Source organism: Ambystoma mexicanum, chromosome 2p, assembly GCF_040938575.1.
Source record: "Ambystoma mexicanum isolate Mex_15411 chromosome 2p, UKY_AmexF1_1, whole genome shotgun sequence".
Taxonomy (NCBI): domain Eukaryota; kingdom Metazoa; phylum Chordata; class Amphibia; order Caudata; family Ambystomatidae; genus Ambystoma; species Ambystoma mexicanum.
The window spans coordinates 709,834,850-709,851,431 of NC_090923.1; the positions used below are offsets into that span (position 1 = coordinate 709,834,850).

The 16,582-nt window shown below is 45.2% G+C and overlaps 1 protein-coding gene across 1 annotated transcript in view; it reads left to right on the forward strand.

Moving 5' to 3' along the window:
• The window catches only part of LOC138566699 (delta-like protein C), a 62,987-nt gene extending 46,823 nt beyond the window's left edge, over window positions 1–16,164 (forward strand). The window contains exons 6-9 of the mRNA XM_069644286.1: window positions 8,088–8,304; window positions 9,356–10,028; window positions 12,452–12,566; window positions 15,241–16,164. Of these exons, the coding sequence (XP_069500387.1) occupies window positions 8,088–8,304; window positions 9,356–10,028; window positions 12,452–12,566; window positions 15,241–15,246 (1,011 nt within the window). The 3' untranslated portion in view covers window positions 15,247–16,164. The remainder of the gene's footprint in view (window positions 1–8,087; window positions 8,305–9,355; window positions 10,029–12,451; window positions 12,567–15,240) is intronic.
• Window positions 16,165–16,582: the final 418 nt, after the last annotated feature.

The window sequence follows — 16,582 nt, forward strand, 5'->3', positions numbered from 1 at the left end:
CAAGGCCTTTTGGGACCTGGGAGCAAAATATCTCCAGCTTTCTCTTCAGAAGTATCTTCCTACTCCAGCTCTTCACTCGTCCACCTCCAACTCCTTGAGGGTCAGTCACTTTTACAAGCAACGAGTTTGGGACAGATCTCTCTCTTCAGCTGGTGGCTGCCTCTGGAACAGACTCCCCGCCTTTCTGAAACTTGAGAAGAACCATCTCCGGTTCCATAAGCAGCTTAAGACATTTCTCTTTGCTTCTGCCTTTTCTCTTCCTCTTCCCTGCTGATCTCCCATCTGATACTGCACTGGTTACCTGGCTACCATCTAAACCATGGGGCCAGGTCCCTGCCCTCCCAGTTACACACTTGCACTGCCTCCTGGCAACCCTGATCTTGGGGCTGTATCTGCAACTCTACAGTCGCCCTACCTGCACTTATCTAACACATGTTGTCTGCACTTAACCCTGCACTGCCACCTGCTGGCTACACTTCTTTGTTTTATTTCTCGATTTTTTGATCCTATATCTTGCACTTGCTCCTCCTCCCCTTCCCCTGGCACTTTTCCCCTTCCCTCTCCACTGCACTTGCGCAATCTCAATGTCACTTGGCCTAGTAAGATCATTTTCTTGTCCTCCCTTTGGTCCCCTCCCTTGCCTCGCCGCACCTTGAAACACTTGTGTATAGGCGCGCTATAAATGTCATATCCTATCATATCATTTATACTCAGCCTAGTGCTTTGCTTTTGATAAGATTCAATTTACTCGGGCTGTTTGAATCTCCCTACACTTTAACCTCAGTCAAAGCAAATTTACTGAGACTACGGGCCTCACCACGAATTTGGCGGTGTTATCTCGGGTAAGGCTTGGCTAAAGTTTGGAATTCATCAAAGCTCCTCTGCACTCCAGGTGTATGATAAAAATGAGCCCACAGAATCCAGCCACGAGGGAAGCATTGGCTCAGTGAATTGCAGACCAACTGAAGAAAGAGGCGAGCATCCAAGAAGTGTGAAGGGGGGGTTTGTTTCCCCTTTTGCTGGTTGTCAAAGTTGGGGGCATACAGGGGCCAGGGATGGACCTGAACTGATACCCTTAGAGCATCAGCTTCAAGATGGTGCTCTTGCAGAAAGTGATATCTCTGTTTAATCATGGGGATGTCCTGTGGTCTCTGGATCTGCAGGATGACTACCTTCACTTCCTGATCTAGCCACTAGCCAAAACACCAGAGGTTCCTTTCAATTGCCTTTCAGGGGAGTCACTATCAGTTCAAGCCCTCCCCCCCTTTTCCTCCCCAGATCAGCCCCACGAGTCTGCACAAAATCCCTGGCACTGATTGTGGGGTTGATTCCTACCCAGTTCCTCCCGTGGCACCCATGCATAAAGAGGGTTCTTTTGCAACCACGCAGGCTGGAAAGAGATGGGTAGTGGATACCTTGCAAGAACTGGCTCTGCTCCTGAATTTGGATACATCTTCCTTGATTCCCTGCCAAGATCTGCTATATAGAAATGAGGGCAGCCAGGTTGCAAAATCATCTCATTTGTTTACTCCTCCAACAAAAGGCAGTGGCAAGGGGGTGGTGAAGGTCGTGAGGTGACATGGTGACCTCCCTGTACATGGAACTAACTTGAATGTTTAAGAGATCAGCTCATGCTGGAGTGTAGAGAAAGTAAAGTAAGGGGGCCAAGGGCAATCCTTTACTTGAAGAAATCCAGAGGGTTGCAAAGATAGTGGGACATGCCACCCGGTGGGTCGAACAACTTGAAAGGAAAGACAAAGATAGAGATGTGTGAAATCATGAGATAGTACCTATATCCGATCGTTTCACACATCATGAGGCACTGGTCACTTATCTCCAAAGTCTGAAGACTCTGCTCCCAGTGACACGGGACTTGTGTGAATCTACCATTGCTGGTTGACATCGAAGAATTTCGTTATGGTGTCAGTCTCTCTTTCTCTTCTCAGGTGCTGATTAACACAGATGCGAGCAGTGGGGGTGAGGGCCCTCTTTGCTGTCCTCCAGGATACAGGATAAGTGGTTCTTAAGGGAAGCCTGGCAATCATCTGATTGGTGGGAAATTGAGGCAGTGTGCAGAGCCCTTTATTAATTTCTTGTGTCAAGTACAGAACCAGGCTGTCAAATTCAGGACAGACAACAGGGGGGATGTATCATATGTGACCAGGATGGGGATGGGGTCAGCCTCCTTGAAACAGATAGCCATCTCCCTTAGGGCATGGTTTGAAGCGTACCAGGTTTCCTTGGAGGCAGCACACATATCAGGCGTTAAGAATGTGAGGCCTTCCCCTCTCAGCCATACCTTCCCCTCCTCAACGTATCTCTTACTCAGTGCAACTATATTCAATCAAGTATGCAATAGGCTTGGCACCTGGGTGATGGGTCTCTTTGCTTTCTGATGAAGAGCAAAGACTCCAGGTCTTCTACGAGGACCACAAATCCAGAGTCATGGTAGATGCCTTGTTGATCAGTTGCCTTCTAGGGCTCTTCTATGTGCTCCCTTCCTTCCTCCTAATAACCAGGATCTTGGTAAGGATCCAGATAGCGTGGTTGAGGATAATTGGGAGTGTCCCATATTGGCAAGGGTGGACATGGTTCCTCCTCCTGGGAGAAATAGCAGTCCATGAGGAGCAGGCGGTGGCTGCTCTGGTTTCCTTTTCTAATAGAGGATCCTAATATAGCAGAGATATCATGTTCCTACCTTCAGATATCAGTTTGGAGACTGAAAGGGAGGGGCTCCAACTACTTGGTTTACGTAGAGTGATGGCTAACTTCATGCAGCACCCCCAATGTCCTACCACTTTACTGGGATCTATAAGATTTTGCCTAATTAAACGGGCTGAATCACATTTTGTAGCATTTGTGTTTACTGCAAACTGCAAGGGAGAGGCCCCCGCAACCACTCAAACCAACCCCCTGGCCCCCTTTCTATATATGTGATCCCAACTACCATCTATCTTTTTGTGGTTTAAAAAGGTGAAATAAATGAAGCAAATGTGATTTCACGAGTTTGGTATTCGAACAAAGTGATATTTACCTTTTACCGGTCATACAACAATCATTGGGTATTGTTCCAGGTCTGGTGTGAGGGGAAGGCTATTTCTCCGATCTGGTGCAACCTGTTCAAGATCTTGTCATTTCTGCATTAGAGTTTGTTGAGGAGTCCCGCTGTCCCTACACTAAGGGTCTAATGGACCGCCATCAAAGTCTCGTGGTGACCCTGGGGGGTATTGCAAAGTATGGTGGTTAGGATAGTTGGCTGGGGGGTATTGCAAAGTGTGGTGTTAGGATAGTTGGCTGGGGGGTATTGCAAAGTGTGGTGTTAGGATAGTTGGCTGGGTGGTATTAGGATAGTTCGCTGGGGGGTATTGCAAAGTGTGGTGGTTAGGATAGTTGGCTTTTGCATAGTTTTCATTTGGCCAGATAAGCATTCAAGATGGTTCTGCATTCTTGGGATTTGTTATTCGTGTTATGGTCACTGAAGTGCCCGCTGTGCCCGCTATTTTATTCCTTATAGCACAAACCTAGCATCCCTTATATTACTTTATAGGCACTCCAGCATGAAATGATCCCAGAGGCACTCCTCATAATTAGATCTGAACGTACATGATATGATATAATAGGTTATTTATAACGCACTTAATACCCAGAGGTTTCTAAGCGCAGACCCGGGGATTGAACCCGTGCTGCTCTGTGTCGTCTTGCTTCCAAATCAAGCACGTTGCCCCTGAGCTATCCTCCTGAGACAATGTGGCTATATTCCTCAACCGACTCACCCTTGGAGCGCTTTACAACAGGATTGTGCCAGAATTGGGCTTGGTATTTTATACAGTAACGCAATAAGGTTGGTGAAGGTATTTTGTTTTGACTGCCAGTATTGTTGGAAGAGCCATGTTTCTAGTGTTTGGTGGAAACTGGAAGACGGTAGGGGCATTTCCAGCCGCTACTGGGATTTAGTTCCAGATGGTTGGGGCATGGATTGATATGCAGGATTGATGGATCCCCCTCTCTCCTGAAAATGTTATCCAAAAATGTAATGACATCTCTGGGAGCAAAGCCGTCTTCTACCCACCTACTGAGAAGGTCTACGGGAACAATACAATAGGTCTGAGTAGTGGTGCATCACATGGATCCCACTATATCAAAACCCATCCTGTCCCATGGTGCACTGCAACTGTCATGGTGGTCATGGGGCTGGTGCGTGAGGAGAAAACTTTGTCGCTACCTCCACACACGGGGCATTCTCTAGCAACCCTCAGCACATGCAAGTCACATACAGGCCACCAAAAATCATGCCTGATTTTCCTGTTGCTTTTGCTTATTCCCTGATGTGCCACTGACAAAGTGATAACGGACCCCTCTGGGAGGAACGCTCTTGTCTCTCATAACGAAACCTCATTCTGTATATAGTTTATCTCTGCCTTTCCAAAGGGACACACTCCCCAATTATTCATTTTAAACATATCCTTTCCCAATGACATACCAGCCCTTCCTAAAATCGCTAAGTCTCGTTTTAATCGAAGATTGTGTTCCTGAGTGTCCTTTCCATAGATCGGGATATTATCTCAAAAGCACACTATGCCATGCTAATCCCGGAAGAATTTGTTCATGATTCGCTAGAATACTGCAGCAACAGAAACAAAACCAAATGGCATCAGTACGCATTGAAATCGCCCTTCTGAGGTTATGAAGGCTATGAGTTTCAATGTTGTCGGATGTAATTTTACTTGGTGGCATGCGGATATGAGGTCTACAGTGGAGAAAAGTTTGGCCTCTCACAGAGTACTTGAAAGTTCAGTTATGCTGGGTCGGGGATGTCTGTTCGGAATAATGCACTTATTGAGTGTCCGGAGATCGATGCACAACCTTAGCTTTCCATTCGGCTTTTACAAAACACCAAAGGTCAGAGCCATTCTGATGATTCAGCTATCTTTATTGTTCACTGTTTCCCCATGGCCAGTAACTCAGCCTTAACCTTGATACACATAGAGAAAGGTATGCGTCTGACGTTTCTGTACCACAGGGACTGATCCTGGCTTTATTCCAAATTGATGTGCTTAGAGATAGCCAATGTTATGACAACTAGACGACCTTTCAAGTTATGCTTTTGCAGGACAAATCAAATTCCTCAGCAGTGCGATCTAAGCACATGCCCAACTTTCCGGGTTGTGACCATCTCAAAAAAGTGTTGTTACCTTTGTTATATACACAAACATTACCTTCTGCGAATTGAAGCGTGATTAAGACTGCACATTGATGCGATTGAGACTGCCACCACCATCCCACCATCCCACCAACTTCATCCATCTTCCCCCATAGATTTTGCTAATAGATTTTCTATTTCCAAAAATGGCAATGTATATTCCTTCAGGCAAGCGAGAATACTTGGCATCATTGGGTTGTCCTTGTCAGCATCGTCATCAACTGCAAAAACAGGCTCATCTAGTTCCTCACATAGTTCCTCTATGGAAAGTTGGCTGCATTCTGACAAAAGTTTGCCATGTGGACCATTTTTCTGCATTTTCTGCATACCATTTTGATGTCTGGCCACAACTCCGTATTGGACAGATGGCATGGGCTGTAGCAATGATAACACCTCATTCTGTTTTTATGTATGCCCGGTTGCGATCTTTCTGCTGTTGGTGGTATTCGATTTGTCCGCCTCTTTGTATTGAACGCCTGTATCTCTGTGTAGGTCGGCTGTTCTTGGCCTTGCATCTCTCTTGCCCTTTCCTCTCCAGTTCTTCGACCCAGTGGGTGGTTTATTCCACTTCCTTTGCAACACTCAGGAATTCTTCAAATGAAGGATTGTCCTTCGTCCATAGAGCATCCCTTATATTACTTTATATGCACTCCAGCATGAAATGATCTCAGAGGCACTCCTCATAATTAGATCTGAACGTACATGATATGATATGATAGGTTATTTATAACGCACTTAATACCCAGAGGTTTCTAAGCGCAGACCCGGGGATCAAACCCATGCTGCTCTGTGTCGTCTTGCTTCCAAATCAAGCATGTTGCCCCTGAGCTATCCTCCCGGACAATGTGGCTATATTCCTCAACCGACTCACCCTTGGGATTCAAAGCAAACAATCAGAACATGAAACAGAGTATGCATAACATAATTTCATACAGCATCAGTGAGCCAGGTCACCTCTAGGTGCTATGGCTGTAGCGACTTGTAAAAGGTGATGAATTAAGGCTGCTACAAGCAAAACTTCTCCCCGCAGTGTGTGCCAAAAGGCTTCTAATATGAGTGAACAGCAGCTGTGCTGGGACCCTATCACGAAAAGAGGAGTAGAATACAACTTGAACTCTCTAGAAAGAAAGAAGGGGAAGAGAGCCTAGTCTTATCTGCACAGGAGTTCGTCATTGGAAGACATGGCATACTCACCTAAACAGAAAAGAGTATTTGAAGCCATCCAACTTGCAGCCCTCAACCACAAGAAAGCAATATAAGCCACCGTACTTTCCCATCCCCAGCAGAATGTAGCAGTAGCAATCCTAATCCTCAATTACCCAAAAAGCAAGAGTAAAAGTCATCCTTTTTTTCTCATTATCTGAGGGAGAAATGGAAGCCATTGTACTAACCACCAAGGTGAGAGTAGTGGAAGCCATACTATTCCACCCTACCTGGGTGAGAGTAGAGGAAGTCACATTATCGAACATACCCTCAGCATGGAGAAAGTAGTGGAAGCAATGTTATTCTCCTAGCAGCCAGGAGAGAATAGCAAGAACAATCCATTGTACTCTCCCTCGACCAGACAATAGAAGCAATTCATACTAGTCTTCTCCCACCCAAAAGAGAGCAGTAAAATCAATACCATTCATCAGTTATATGTGATTTTACTGAAGTAATATTCAGTGGTAAGTTTTACCGAAGTACAAAATCCAGAAAGTACTGTTTTTTTGTGTGTATCTGGGTGGTCCCCCCAAACCCCGTTTCCTACCCTTTTAACACCATCCCAACCCATTTTAACCCCTTACCCCACTACCATATATATATTTATTTAAAATGTTCAGTTTTTTCCCCAGTAATTTTTATTAGGTAAAACTTACCACTCTGAAATTCTTTCGGTAAAATGACTGCACACCCATTCATCCATGACCTGTAAAGAATGGTGGAGTGCACCCAACGTTCCCCACCCAAGAGTTATGGAAGTCATCCTATCCACCCCCAAAAGAAGAGAGTAGCAGAAGCCACCCTACCCCCACTGCAGAGAGAGTTATGGTAGCCATGCTATTGTCCTACCGTCTAATCCACCTTTCCTATCACAGCTACGGTTGAATGCTTATGTAAAGCAGTCCATTACGTATCTGTATTGTTGTATACTCCTTTAAAGTGCTCCATTGCTTCTCGAAGCGAGGTCCGCGCTCAATAAATACAATAATAATAATAATAATAATAATAATAATAATAATAGCTCCCCGATCCCCACTCTTTCTGGTCCACAGACTAAGATCTGACAACACTCTGGAGGCATCACAATATGACACCACTTCGGACAAGGCCGGGCACTGTAAGACAACTGCGTTTGGGCTGGGCATAGTATAAATATTGAGTAACATAACAAAATGGAGATTTGTCTGTATTGCTATCAAAAGATTTCTATGGGTTGAAGAATTGTTGACTTTAGTGGTTTGGAAATCCGTACCAGTATCAATGGGAGGCAGCTTAAATCTATGGAATTTTTGTGAAAATCTGAAGACATATTTTTCATACTTCTGCAGAGTTTCAAATGCCATAGTTACACAGGGGAAATCTACTGTAACTGTTAAAAAACATTTCAGACTCTGCAGCTGACTTCTAGAATCTGCATTCTAGAATCTGCAGAGATTTTTGAAAGTCTGTGGCTATATGAAATCTGGATTTTCTGTACAAAACTCTGCCCTACAGATTTGGACTGTCTCTACAATGGGTCCCCATTATTCAATACATTTGTTCAGACACTGAACTGTGAGATTTGGCTCAAAAAGTCTGCTAACGACAGGGAAAAGTGGGTAACATGTAAGGGGAGGGACTACTCTGTGGCCGGGCTGTCATCCATGAGTTAACTAACCTGTATAGTATGTGTGTTCCCTGACAGGATCTGGAGAATGACTACAAGTGCACCTGCCCCCAGGGCTTCTATGGCAAGAACTGCGAGATTAGTGCCATGACCTGTGCGGACGGGCCATGCTTCAATGGTGGGACCTGCGCAGAGAAGGCCAGTGGTGGCTACACCTGCAGGTGTCCAGTGGGCTACCACGGCTCCAACTGTGAGAAGAAGATCGACCGCTGCAGCAATAATCCCTGCCTGAACGGTACAGTCTGAATATGTAATTGTGGAGCATCTGTTGAGTCAGCTGTGTGACATTATGTTCAGAGTCTGGGATGGTGGATTATTGGAACCTAATGAAATCCGTATTGTGTGGTGCTGCCGATTGAGCCCTGTAGTGTTTTTAAGTGGTTGGAAACTTGCCAGGTGTTGGGAGGTGGTTGACAACTGTGGGAGTGAGATAGAGCTTGTGAAGATGTAGGATCTTGAGGCGAATCTCCACAAACTTGGGAGCTGGTTAAAAATGTGTAACGCATAAGACAGTGCCGGACTTTATTTTACAGTCTTACTGTAGTTCTGTTCTGGGATCTGGTTGTTAGGGTCTGTATTCTTGAAAAACAGTGGATAGCCTAGCACCTGCAATCCTTCTGTTGATGGAAACTTCAAACTTCTTTAGTTGTTTGTGTACAGTTTCGGGAGGGGATGGTAAAACCATAAATGATTGGGCGCAAGTTGAAAGTCTGCATAATTTGCAGAGATGTGTGTGTGGCTTGGTGCCTGCAAGTCTTGGTTGGGGTTTGGAGGCCAGGTGGAAATCTCCAGAGCAATATTGTTCCGGGGCTTCCTCTTGCTTGATGGACAGAGCTTGGTCCAATCGGACGAAAGGTTCTGTGATTGGATGAGAGTAGGCAGGACACCGCCTGGAACATGCTGTTCTCCAGATTGATGTGCAATCACTAATCTGGATCCTCATGACCTTCTCTAACGGTGTCTAGCTTCGATTAAGTATCAAATCCTAGAATTCTTACACCTGCGGTCTAAAGGTTGGTTGCGATTACATGGAGATCCGCTGAGGCTCAATATTCAAATCTTTGTACTCAAATCACTTTCTGAAGCCTGAGAAAACTTGTTTGCCCATTCTGATTGACTTTCCCAGGATCTTCTCAGTGACCCCTAACACAACAAACATTGCTTCATTGATAGGCACTTTCCCTTTTTAAATATGTATTCCCTAATCCTCACAAGTCTATTTATGGACTTACAGGCATGTTGAATGTATTTACTTGGGTTTAACAAAGTTTTCCCCTTTTCCAAAGGTGGCCACTGCTTGGATATGGGGCGGAGCATAATCTGCAAATGCCGGGCTGGGTTTGCAGGCATCCGCTGTGATCAAAACATTGACGACTGTGCCAAGTACCCTTGCGCCAATGGTGGCACCTGCGTCGATGGCGTCAACAGCTATACCTGCTCTTGCACCCTGGGCTATGGTGGGAAGGACTGTAGCATTCGCATGGATGCCTGTGGCTCCAACCCCTGCCGCAACGGGGGTACCTGCTACACCCACTTCACTGGCCATGTCTGTGAGTGCCCTACAGGATACATGGGATCCACATGCGAATTCCGGGTCCAAGATCCGACGCCATCGACAAGCCGCCGGGTGGCCGATGACCAGTTTCCAGTAGCTGTGGCAATCTCCTTTGCCCTTGGACTGATCACCCTGGCCTTAGTCGTGTGTGCTGCCGTGGTGGTGTTGAGGCAAATGCGCCGGAACCAGCTGAAAGCAAAGCGCGCTGTGAAGAATGACCTGGAGACCAGGAACAACCTGAAAGAAAAGGAGGCGTTTCTTATATCACCGGGGTGCTTTAAGGTGCCCAATAAAGAACCACGATTCGGCACGGACTGCCTGAGTGACAACTTCAAGTACAAGCAGAAACTCCTGGAGCGTAATGTCTCTGAAGCAGAGATCTTTGGGAGGAAGAAACTGGAAAAGTGAGTGTACTGCCCTTGTTATTTCATCTATTCTCAGCCTTCTATTTCTTTAGCTCTCTTCCTTTCTGTCCTTCAGATCTCCTTTTCTTCCTATTTACTCATTTTTTGCTGTCCTTTGGTTTAGCTCATTTCCCACTCATCTTTTATTTATTTATTTTCCTCTCTCCTCCTCCTTGATCTCTTATCACATCTTTATTGCATGTAACTGGGACATTTTCAATATAATCAATTTAATGATGAATGGAAACTGTGTCTTACCCTTTATACATAATGTACTAACTAGATACATGCTAGGCAAACTTGAATATGCGATAATGTACATCATGTGATATTAATGTTCATCCCTGTTAATAGAATACTTAGGTCTAACCCTTTTCACAATGTTCCGTCATGTCTTCCCCTCATATGGAGTTACCTGCACAAGTAATGTGTTATTAAATGGCATGTGGCCATCATCCTTGTTTTCCATCTCTACTCCTCTTTCTACCTACATTCCTCCATTCTTGATACACACTCCATTGTTCTTCCATTCTTCCTCTTTCTCACTCATCCATACTACTCTTATTTTCCTGTCAGTGAGCCTCATCGAATTGATATTTTATTTATATCGCGCTCGTGCACAAGTGTTTCAGAGCGCATTAGGAGCATGCCAGTGCAGTTTGCCAATGGTGGGGAGGGGGCTGATTTACCTCCGGCCAAGAGCTGGAGGTAAGTCAAGCCCCCCACCAGCAAAAACAGCCGGTATTACCGGCAATGGTATTACCAGTGCTGGTAATACTGGCAAACCACCGATGGAGTCGTACTTACCCTTACTGGCACTTGGAATCTGACGGTAATTCCGGCAGACCAAGTGCCGGCAACAGTAATTCTGTCTGGTGGTATCCCACTGAATTTACCGGTGCGATACCACCAGACTTGGAAAGACCCCATTGTCTCTTGTTCTTCTCGTTCTTGTGTTGTTCCTTTCCTCAATCTCTGTGTATCTGCTTCCATCTTCTACTTTCATTCTCCCTTTCCCTCACTTTCCTACTTCCTCTTTTCACTTTCGTCATTCCTGCCCCCTTTCCTTCCCTCTTCAGGCTCCCTTCCCTCTTTTACTATCTTCCTCTTGTTCTTGTTCATTCTTTCTTTATATAGCGCCATCCTTCCTTCCCTCCATTCCTTCCTATGGATTCTGCCACCTCCCTGCTGTCCTTCACTCTGTCACTATCTTCTTTTGTTCTGTCTCCTGTTTTCTATCTTTGCATCCTTCCTTACATTCTCCCTTTCCCTCACTTTCCTACTTCCTCTTTTCACTTTCGTCATTCTTGCCCCCTTTCCTTCCCTCTTCAGGCTCCCTTCCCTCTTTTACTATCTTCCTCTTGTTCTTGTTCATTCTGTCTTTATATAGCGCCATCCTTCCTTCCCTCCATTCCTTCCTATGGATTCTGCCACCTCCCTGCTGTCCTTCACTCTGTCACTATCTTCTTTTGTTCTGTCTCCTGTTTTCTATCTTTGCATCCTTCCTTACATTCTCCCTTTCCCTCACTTTCCTACTTCCTCTTTTCACTTTCGTCATTCTTGCCCCCTTTCCTTCCCTCTTCAGGCTCCCTTCCCTCTTTTACTATCTTCCTCTTGTTCTTGTTCATTCTTTCTTTATATAGCGCCATCCTTCCTTCCCTCCATTCCTTCCTATGGATTCTGCCACCTCCCTGCTGTCCTTCACTCTGTCACTATCTTCTTTTGTTCTGTCTCCTGTTTTCTATCTTTGCATCCTTCCTTACATTCTCCCTTTCTTTGCCTTCTTTGTTCCTTTCTCCATTTAGTTCCACCCCCCTTCTTGCTTTTATTTCTCACGGTTGCCACCTTTCTCTTGTTCTCTTTCATGCCTTTCCATGTACTTTTCTTTATGGCTTCATCCATCCCCCTCTACTTAAATTCCTTCTCGCTTCCTCCCATATCACCCTTGGCCTCTCTTCACTGTTTATCCATCCTTCATACTTTTTTATGCAGTTACTTTCTCTCATCCCTCCATTTTTTATTTTGATTACCTATTTTTTAATTCTTGTTTAATCCTTTCTTTCCAGTTTTTCCCTTTCTCTTCTTGCATTAATGCACAATTTTAACATGTTTTTCTTATTCTTTTTCATTCATCTTCCTTTTTTGTCCCTCACGTGCACCCTCCCTCCTGACTTTCAACTGTTCTTTTTCTTTATTTATCCTTTCGTGCTCCCTTTTTGTGGCTTGACTTTTCTTTTAGTCCTCTGTTCATTTCCTTCATGGTTGGCTTTATAATGCTTGACTTTCTGTCCGCTGCCTCTTTTGATTTAGCTTCTGTTTGACAGCCAGCCATGCGTGGGCACCTGCAACGCCCTGTGCCCTGTCCTTCACTGTTCCCACCTCCACCAGAATGTGGTCTAACCCGTGTCCTCTTTGTGTTACAGTAAAAAGTCTGAAGCAAGGCATTGTGGTCCACCTATGGGGTACCCTAAAGAAGGGGGCTATCGTCCTATTTATATCATTCCAGACCCCCCGGAGCCGTGCATTTATGCCACAGAGGTAATGAATATGTCAGAGATGTGAGTCCAGTAGCAACTTCTGCTACTGGAATTAATTATTTATTTCAGAACCGTAAGTACTGCTCTTCCTGGAGCCTATCGCTTTACCTTCTGCCCCATTCCCCCGAAAGGCATCTGTGCTACTGCTTGACATGTGCATTCTATTTCAGGGTGGTGGTGCGGGGCGGGGGGGGAGTTGAAACGTGTCGGGTAGTCAAGCTCTAGGGCTCAGCAACTTGTGCTTATGGTCTTAAAGACATCTTTGATGGGGGTCCTGGGAGGAAGACTCATGATATGCCATAGAGAGCCGATCTTGGTGATGAAGAATTTTGTACAGGGTATGCCACAATTATCCCAAAAAACATAAAAGCGGTAACTAGCCCTGACGAGTTGAAAATCCTTTGTAGAGGGTTTTACGTGTCAGTGTGTAACGAGGGAGGGGATAGGGCGTCTCCCTGACGATGAGTCTTCCTCCTGGTCCTTAAGCTCTTTTTTGTCTACGATCCTTCCAATATGCACCTGTGGGAGCGTTCCTTGTGTAAAATAATCTGTACCAGCACATCAGAGAGGATGGGAGAACGTATCCACCGCAGCAGAGGGAGCAGGTTTAAGTGTCACACAGCACCCCTCCCCGGCACATGGAGGGTAAAGGGGATAATGTTTAGAGCAATAGTGGAAGATGAATATGTTTCACTGCATCAAACAGGATTTCTCATGTGTCCGGGAGCAGTGTAGGGTCCTACGCTGCACCAGGATACAAGTGATAGTTTGATTGGCGTTGTGAAGTCATAGGTTAAAACACTAAAGTAATAAACTGTACCTAAAGGTGTTGACATGGAAGTATATGATGTACTGAACCTTTGGTAACCAATGTTGATTTGATTATGAAAATAATTGACATATTATCATAAATCTAAGAGACGTCAAGTGTTTTGAGCCTGAAGGAGCAAGTCCTCTGGACTGAAATACAATATTATGATCAGAACTTTAATATCAATAACATTGTGTATCCAAAGCATTCAATTGTGCAATACATTTGGCCAAATGGGAAAAAGTCATGTTTTTGGACATAAACACCAAGGAAGGGCCCGATTCGTGGAAATAGGCGCAGAAATCTGGCAAGGGGCGCGTGCCGAGAAGGACATGGCATGCAGAAAGAAAAATGCCCCCCGCATATTCATGGAATTGACGCGCAAAGTAACCGCATTCGCAAGTCACGCCCGGAACGCCAGCCACAATCCCACATGCAAAGCATGAAGATCCAGAACAGCTACCCTTGTGCGCTCCCACTTCCACGAATGCGCGCACCCTTCAAACATTGTGTGTGGTCCCCCGCAAGCAGACCTGCGACTCAGGGTCCCTATAACTGTATCCGTCACCCCGACAACATGCATATAAAAAATGGTAACTCCGCAATAACTCGGGAAATCTGTGTGTGAACCCATGTAAAACGTTCCTGCACCCTGCTACACTGCTTATGTGCACCGCTAAGTTACATCAGAGCCCCGATTGAGTACACATGCCGCAAAATCCGACATGCGACCCCATCTGCACGGTGAAAATCCTACTCGCAAGTGTACTTACGCCTGCCTTCGGGTGGTTTATCGTATGAAGGACTTGCGTGGCCAGTTCCAAGCCGAGGCATTGCACGGTTGCATCCATGAATACTTCTCGTGCCGCCCAATATTGAGCATGCGACGGAGTGCCTGCAGGCCGTCCCTCGGAATGCCGACTTTTTTGCAAGTTTTTCCCCATTTTTGGTGTTCCGTCCCCTTCCCAACCTGCTGCGCAGGCCACACCTCTGCACTGCTCAAGAGTCACATGCGAGGCCCTGGGTGGCTCACACAGACGGGCCGAGCCAGCACAACGCCCATGCAAGTCCGGGAAAGTACTGCGCATTCGGTTCCATGAATCGATGAAAGCAGATTTGTGCTCAGTTGAACGTACAAGTACTCTCTTTTCTGCGCAGATATTCCATGAATCGGGCCCCAGTCCACCCCTTTTGTCAAGGTGTCTGCATTCGGCAACAAATCCTCGCACCCTCTGTGATTGCCACGACATTGGCATTGTGTGATATTGCATGCTGGATCAATAGTTAATTGATACTTCAGGTAATCTATGAGGCTTGGTAAGTGAATTCTATTAGTGTAGCAGCTCAGTCTAGATATGTTCTATTGGTCCTAGTGGGAGTGTATTTTATGATCCAAGGGAAGAAATGCTACCCCAGTCCAGTAATGCCCGAGTAGACACGGAGGTCTCCTTTATACTGTGAGAGATGTTCTATCGTGTTTGTTACATGTGAAAAATGTTGGGAAAAGAGCTGCCAGCTAAGTAAGTAGGAGCTAAGGTTGGGTTTCTTGTGTTGTGAAAGACATTTTAGATAGTTATCTGATCAAATCTATGCAAAATCTTTAGTTTGCAAGTTCATTTTTTCAGGGGACTTACCTGTCTCTTGTTATCGTTGTCTTATCCAAGTCTGGAGGCCCCCATTTCTTGTCCAGAACCCCTTACCTAGCAAATGGGTTCTAAGTATTAGACATTACCACAAGCTCTTTTGTATCCAATGGTGGAAAGAGATTGCCTCCTGGTATGGTTTGTCATCTTTGAATGGAACATAGATTCTTCAATACACAGAAGCAGACCTTAACCCTCTCTCCTTTTCTCTTTTTCTCTAGGTTTAAACCTTGCCTGGGGCTTCCACCGATTACCAATGTTTACAACCTTCCTGGACTCCTGGAGTTAGATTTTTTATTTTTTTATTTATATATAGACCGACCGTTTTTTATATTTAATATTTATTCCTGCTGCTATTTATACAAAACTATGGTTTGATTCCTGGTGGAAGCTGCGTTGGGATCGAAGAGCGGACGGCATTTGGCGTCCCGGTGAGTGTGTAGGATGGGCAAAGCCGGGGGAAAAGTTGCACTAACGGCATGGTCATGATGCATTCCATTTTGATTTCAACGGACTTCTGAACTAGAGCTTTGGGAAAGAGGCCGGTCCTTTTTCACCAAAAGGTTGCGCTGGTTGCAATCTTCATGCTCTCTACACAAACTGTTGCGTGCACCCCACTTTCGATACCTGGAAGACGAAGCAGAGACAGATGCTCTATGCTTCCTGGCGACGCCCGGGCGAAGTCGTGATCCTCGAACCTAAAGGGTTCTTGACCGAGTGCTTTTGTTTTTTGAGATCGAAGACGTTGGAAGGAGAGGCGTCAAAAGGAGCCTTCGGAACTGTATTCAGTGAAACTTCCAGAAGCAGCGGACGTGAGGCTGACGCATCCAGTCCTTTTTTTATTTCAGGAAAAAAACACAGAACACACAGACTATAAACCTTTCCACAGAGAACTCAGCTTTATAAACGAGAAACAAAGCTTTGGGTGTAATATTTTTATTTGAATGTTTTTTTAATTATAATTTAAAGAAATGCTTCTTGTACAAAGCATCGAGATTCTTTTTATATATCTCTCTATATATGCATATTTAATTTGTATATTTTGTATATTTATAAGGCGTGTGTGTAAATAGCATCTCCTGTCTGTTCTCCTGTATGGCTTTCTGTTGAAAGGAATATATGAAATATATTTTGCCAAATGAAAATCCTTGTATTTTTGTCCAGTTTTTTTGGTGCATTGTTTTCTTGGTGTCAATGGGGGTGCCGAGAAGAGCTTAGGTCAAGGCCAGAAGGCAACTGTCTGAATTCAGTAAGAGTAGGCAAACAGAAATAAAGCTGTGGTCCTGCAATAGAGCTGCTCGTGCCCACTTTGCATGCTGTGTTTTATACATTCTTAAGTGAACCACACTGCTTCTGTGCTTGCATTTTGGAACGCTTAATTTTTAAAGGGGCCGGATCTTTTGTTCCTAAAATCTTTCCTAGACCTCTCCTCATCTGGATCTATTGACCAATTTCGGTAAAAAGGTGAGCCCACTAGAGCTGGCTCCCTCGAGTTTGCAGGTCCTTCGGAGTGATGCTACCCTCCTCTGGCCACGGAGGCTCCCTCCTGGCAAGCCTGGCTCG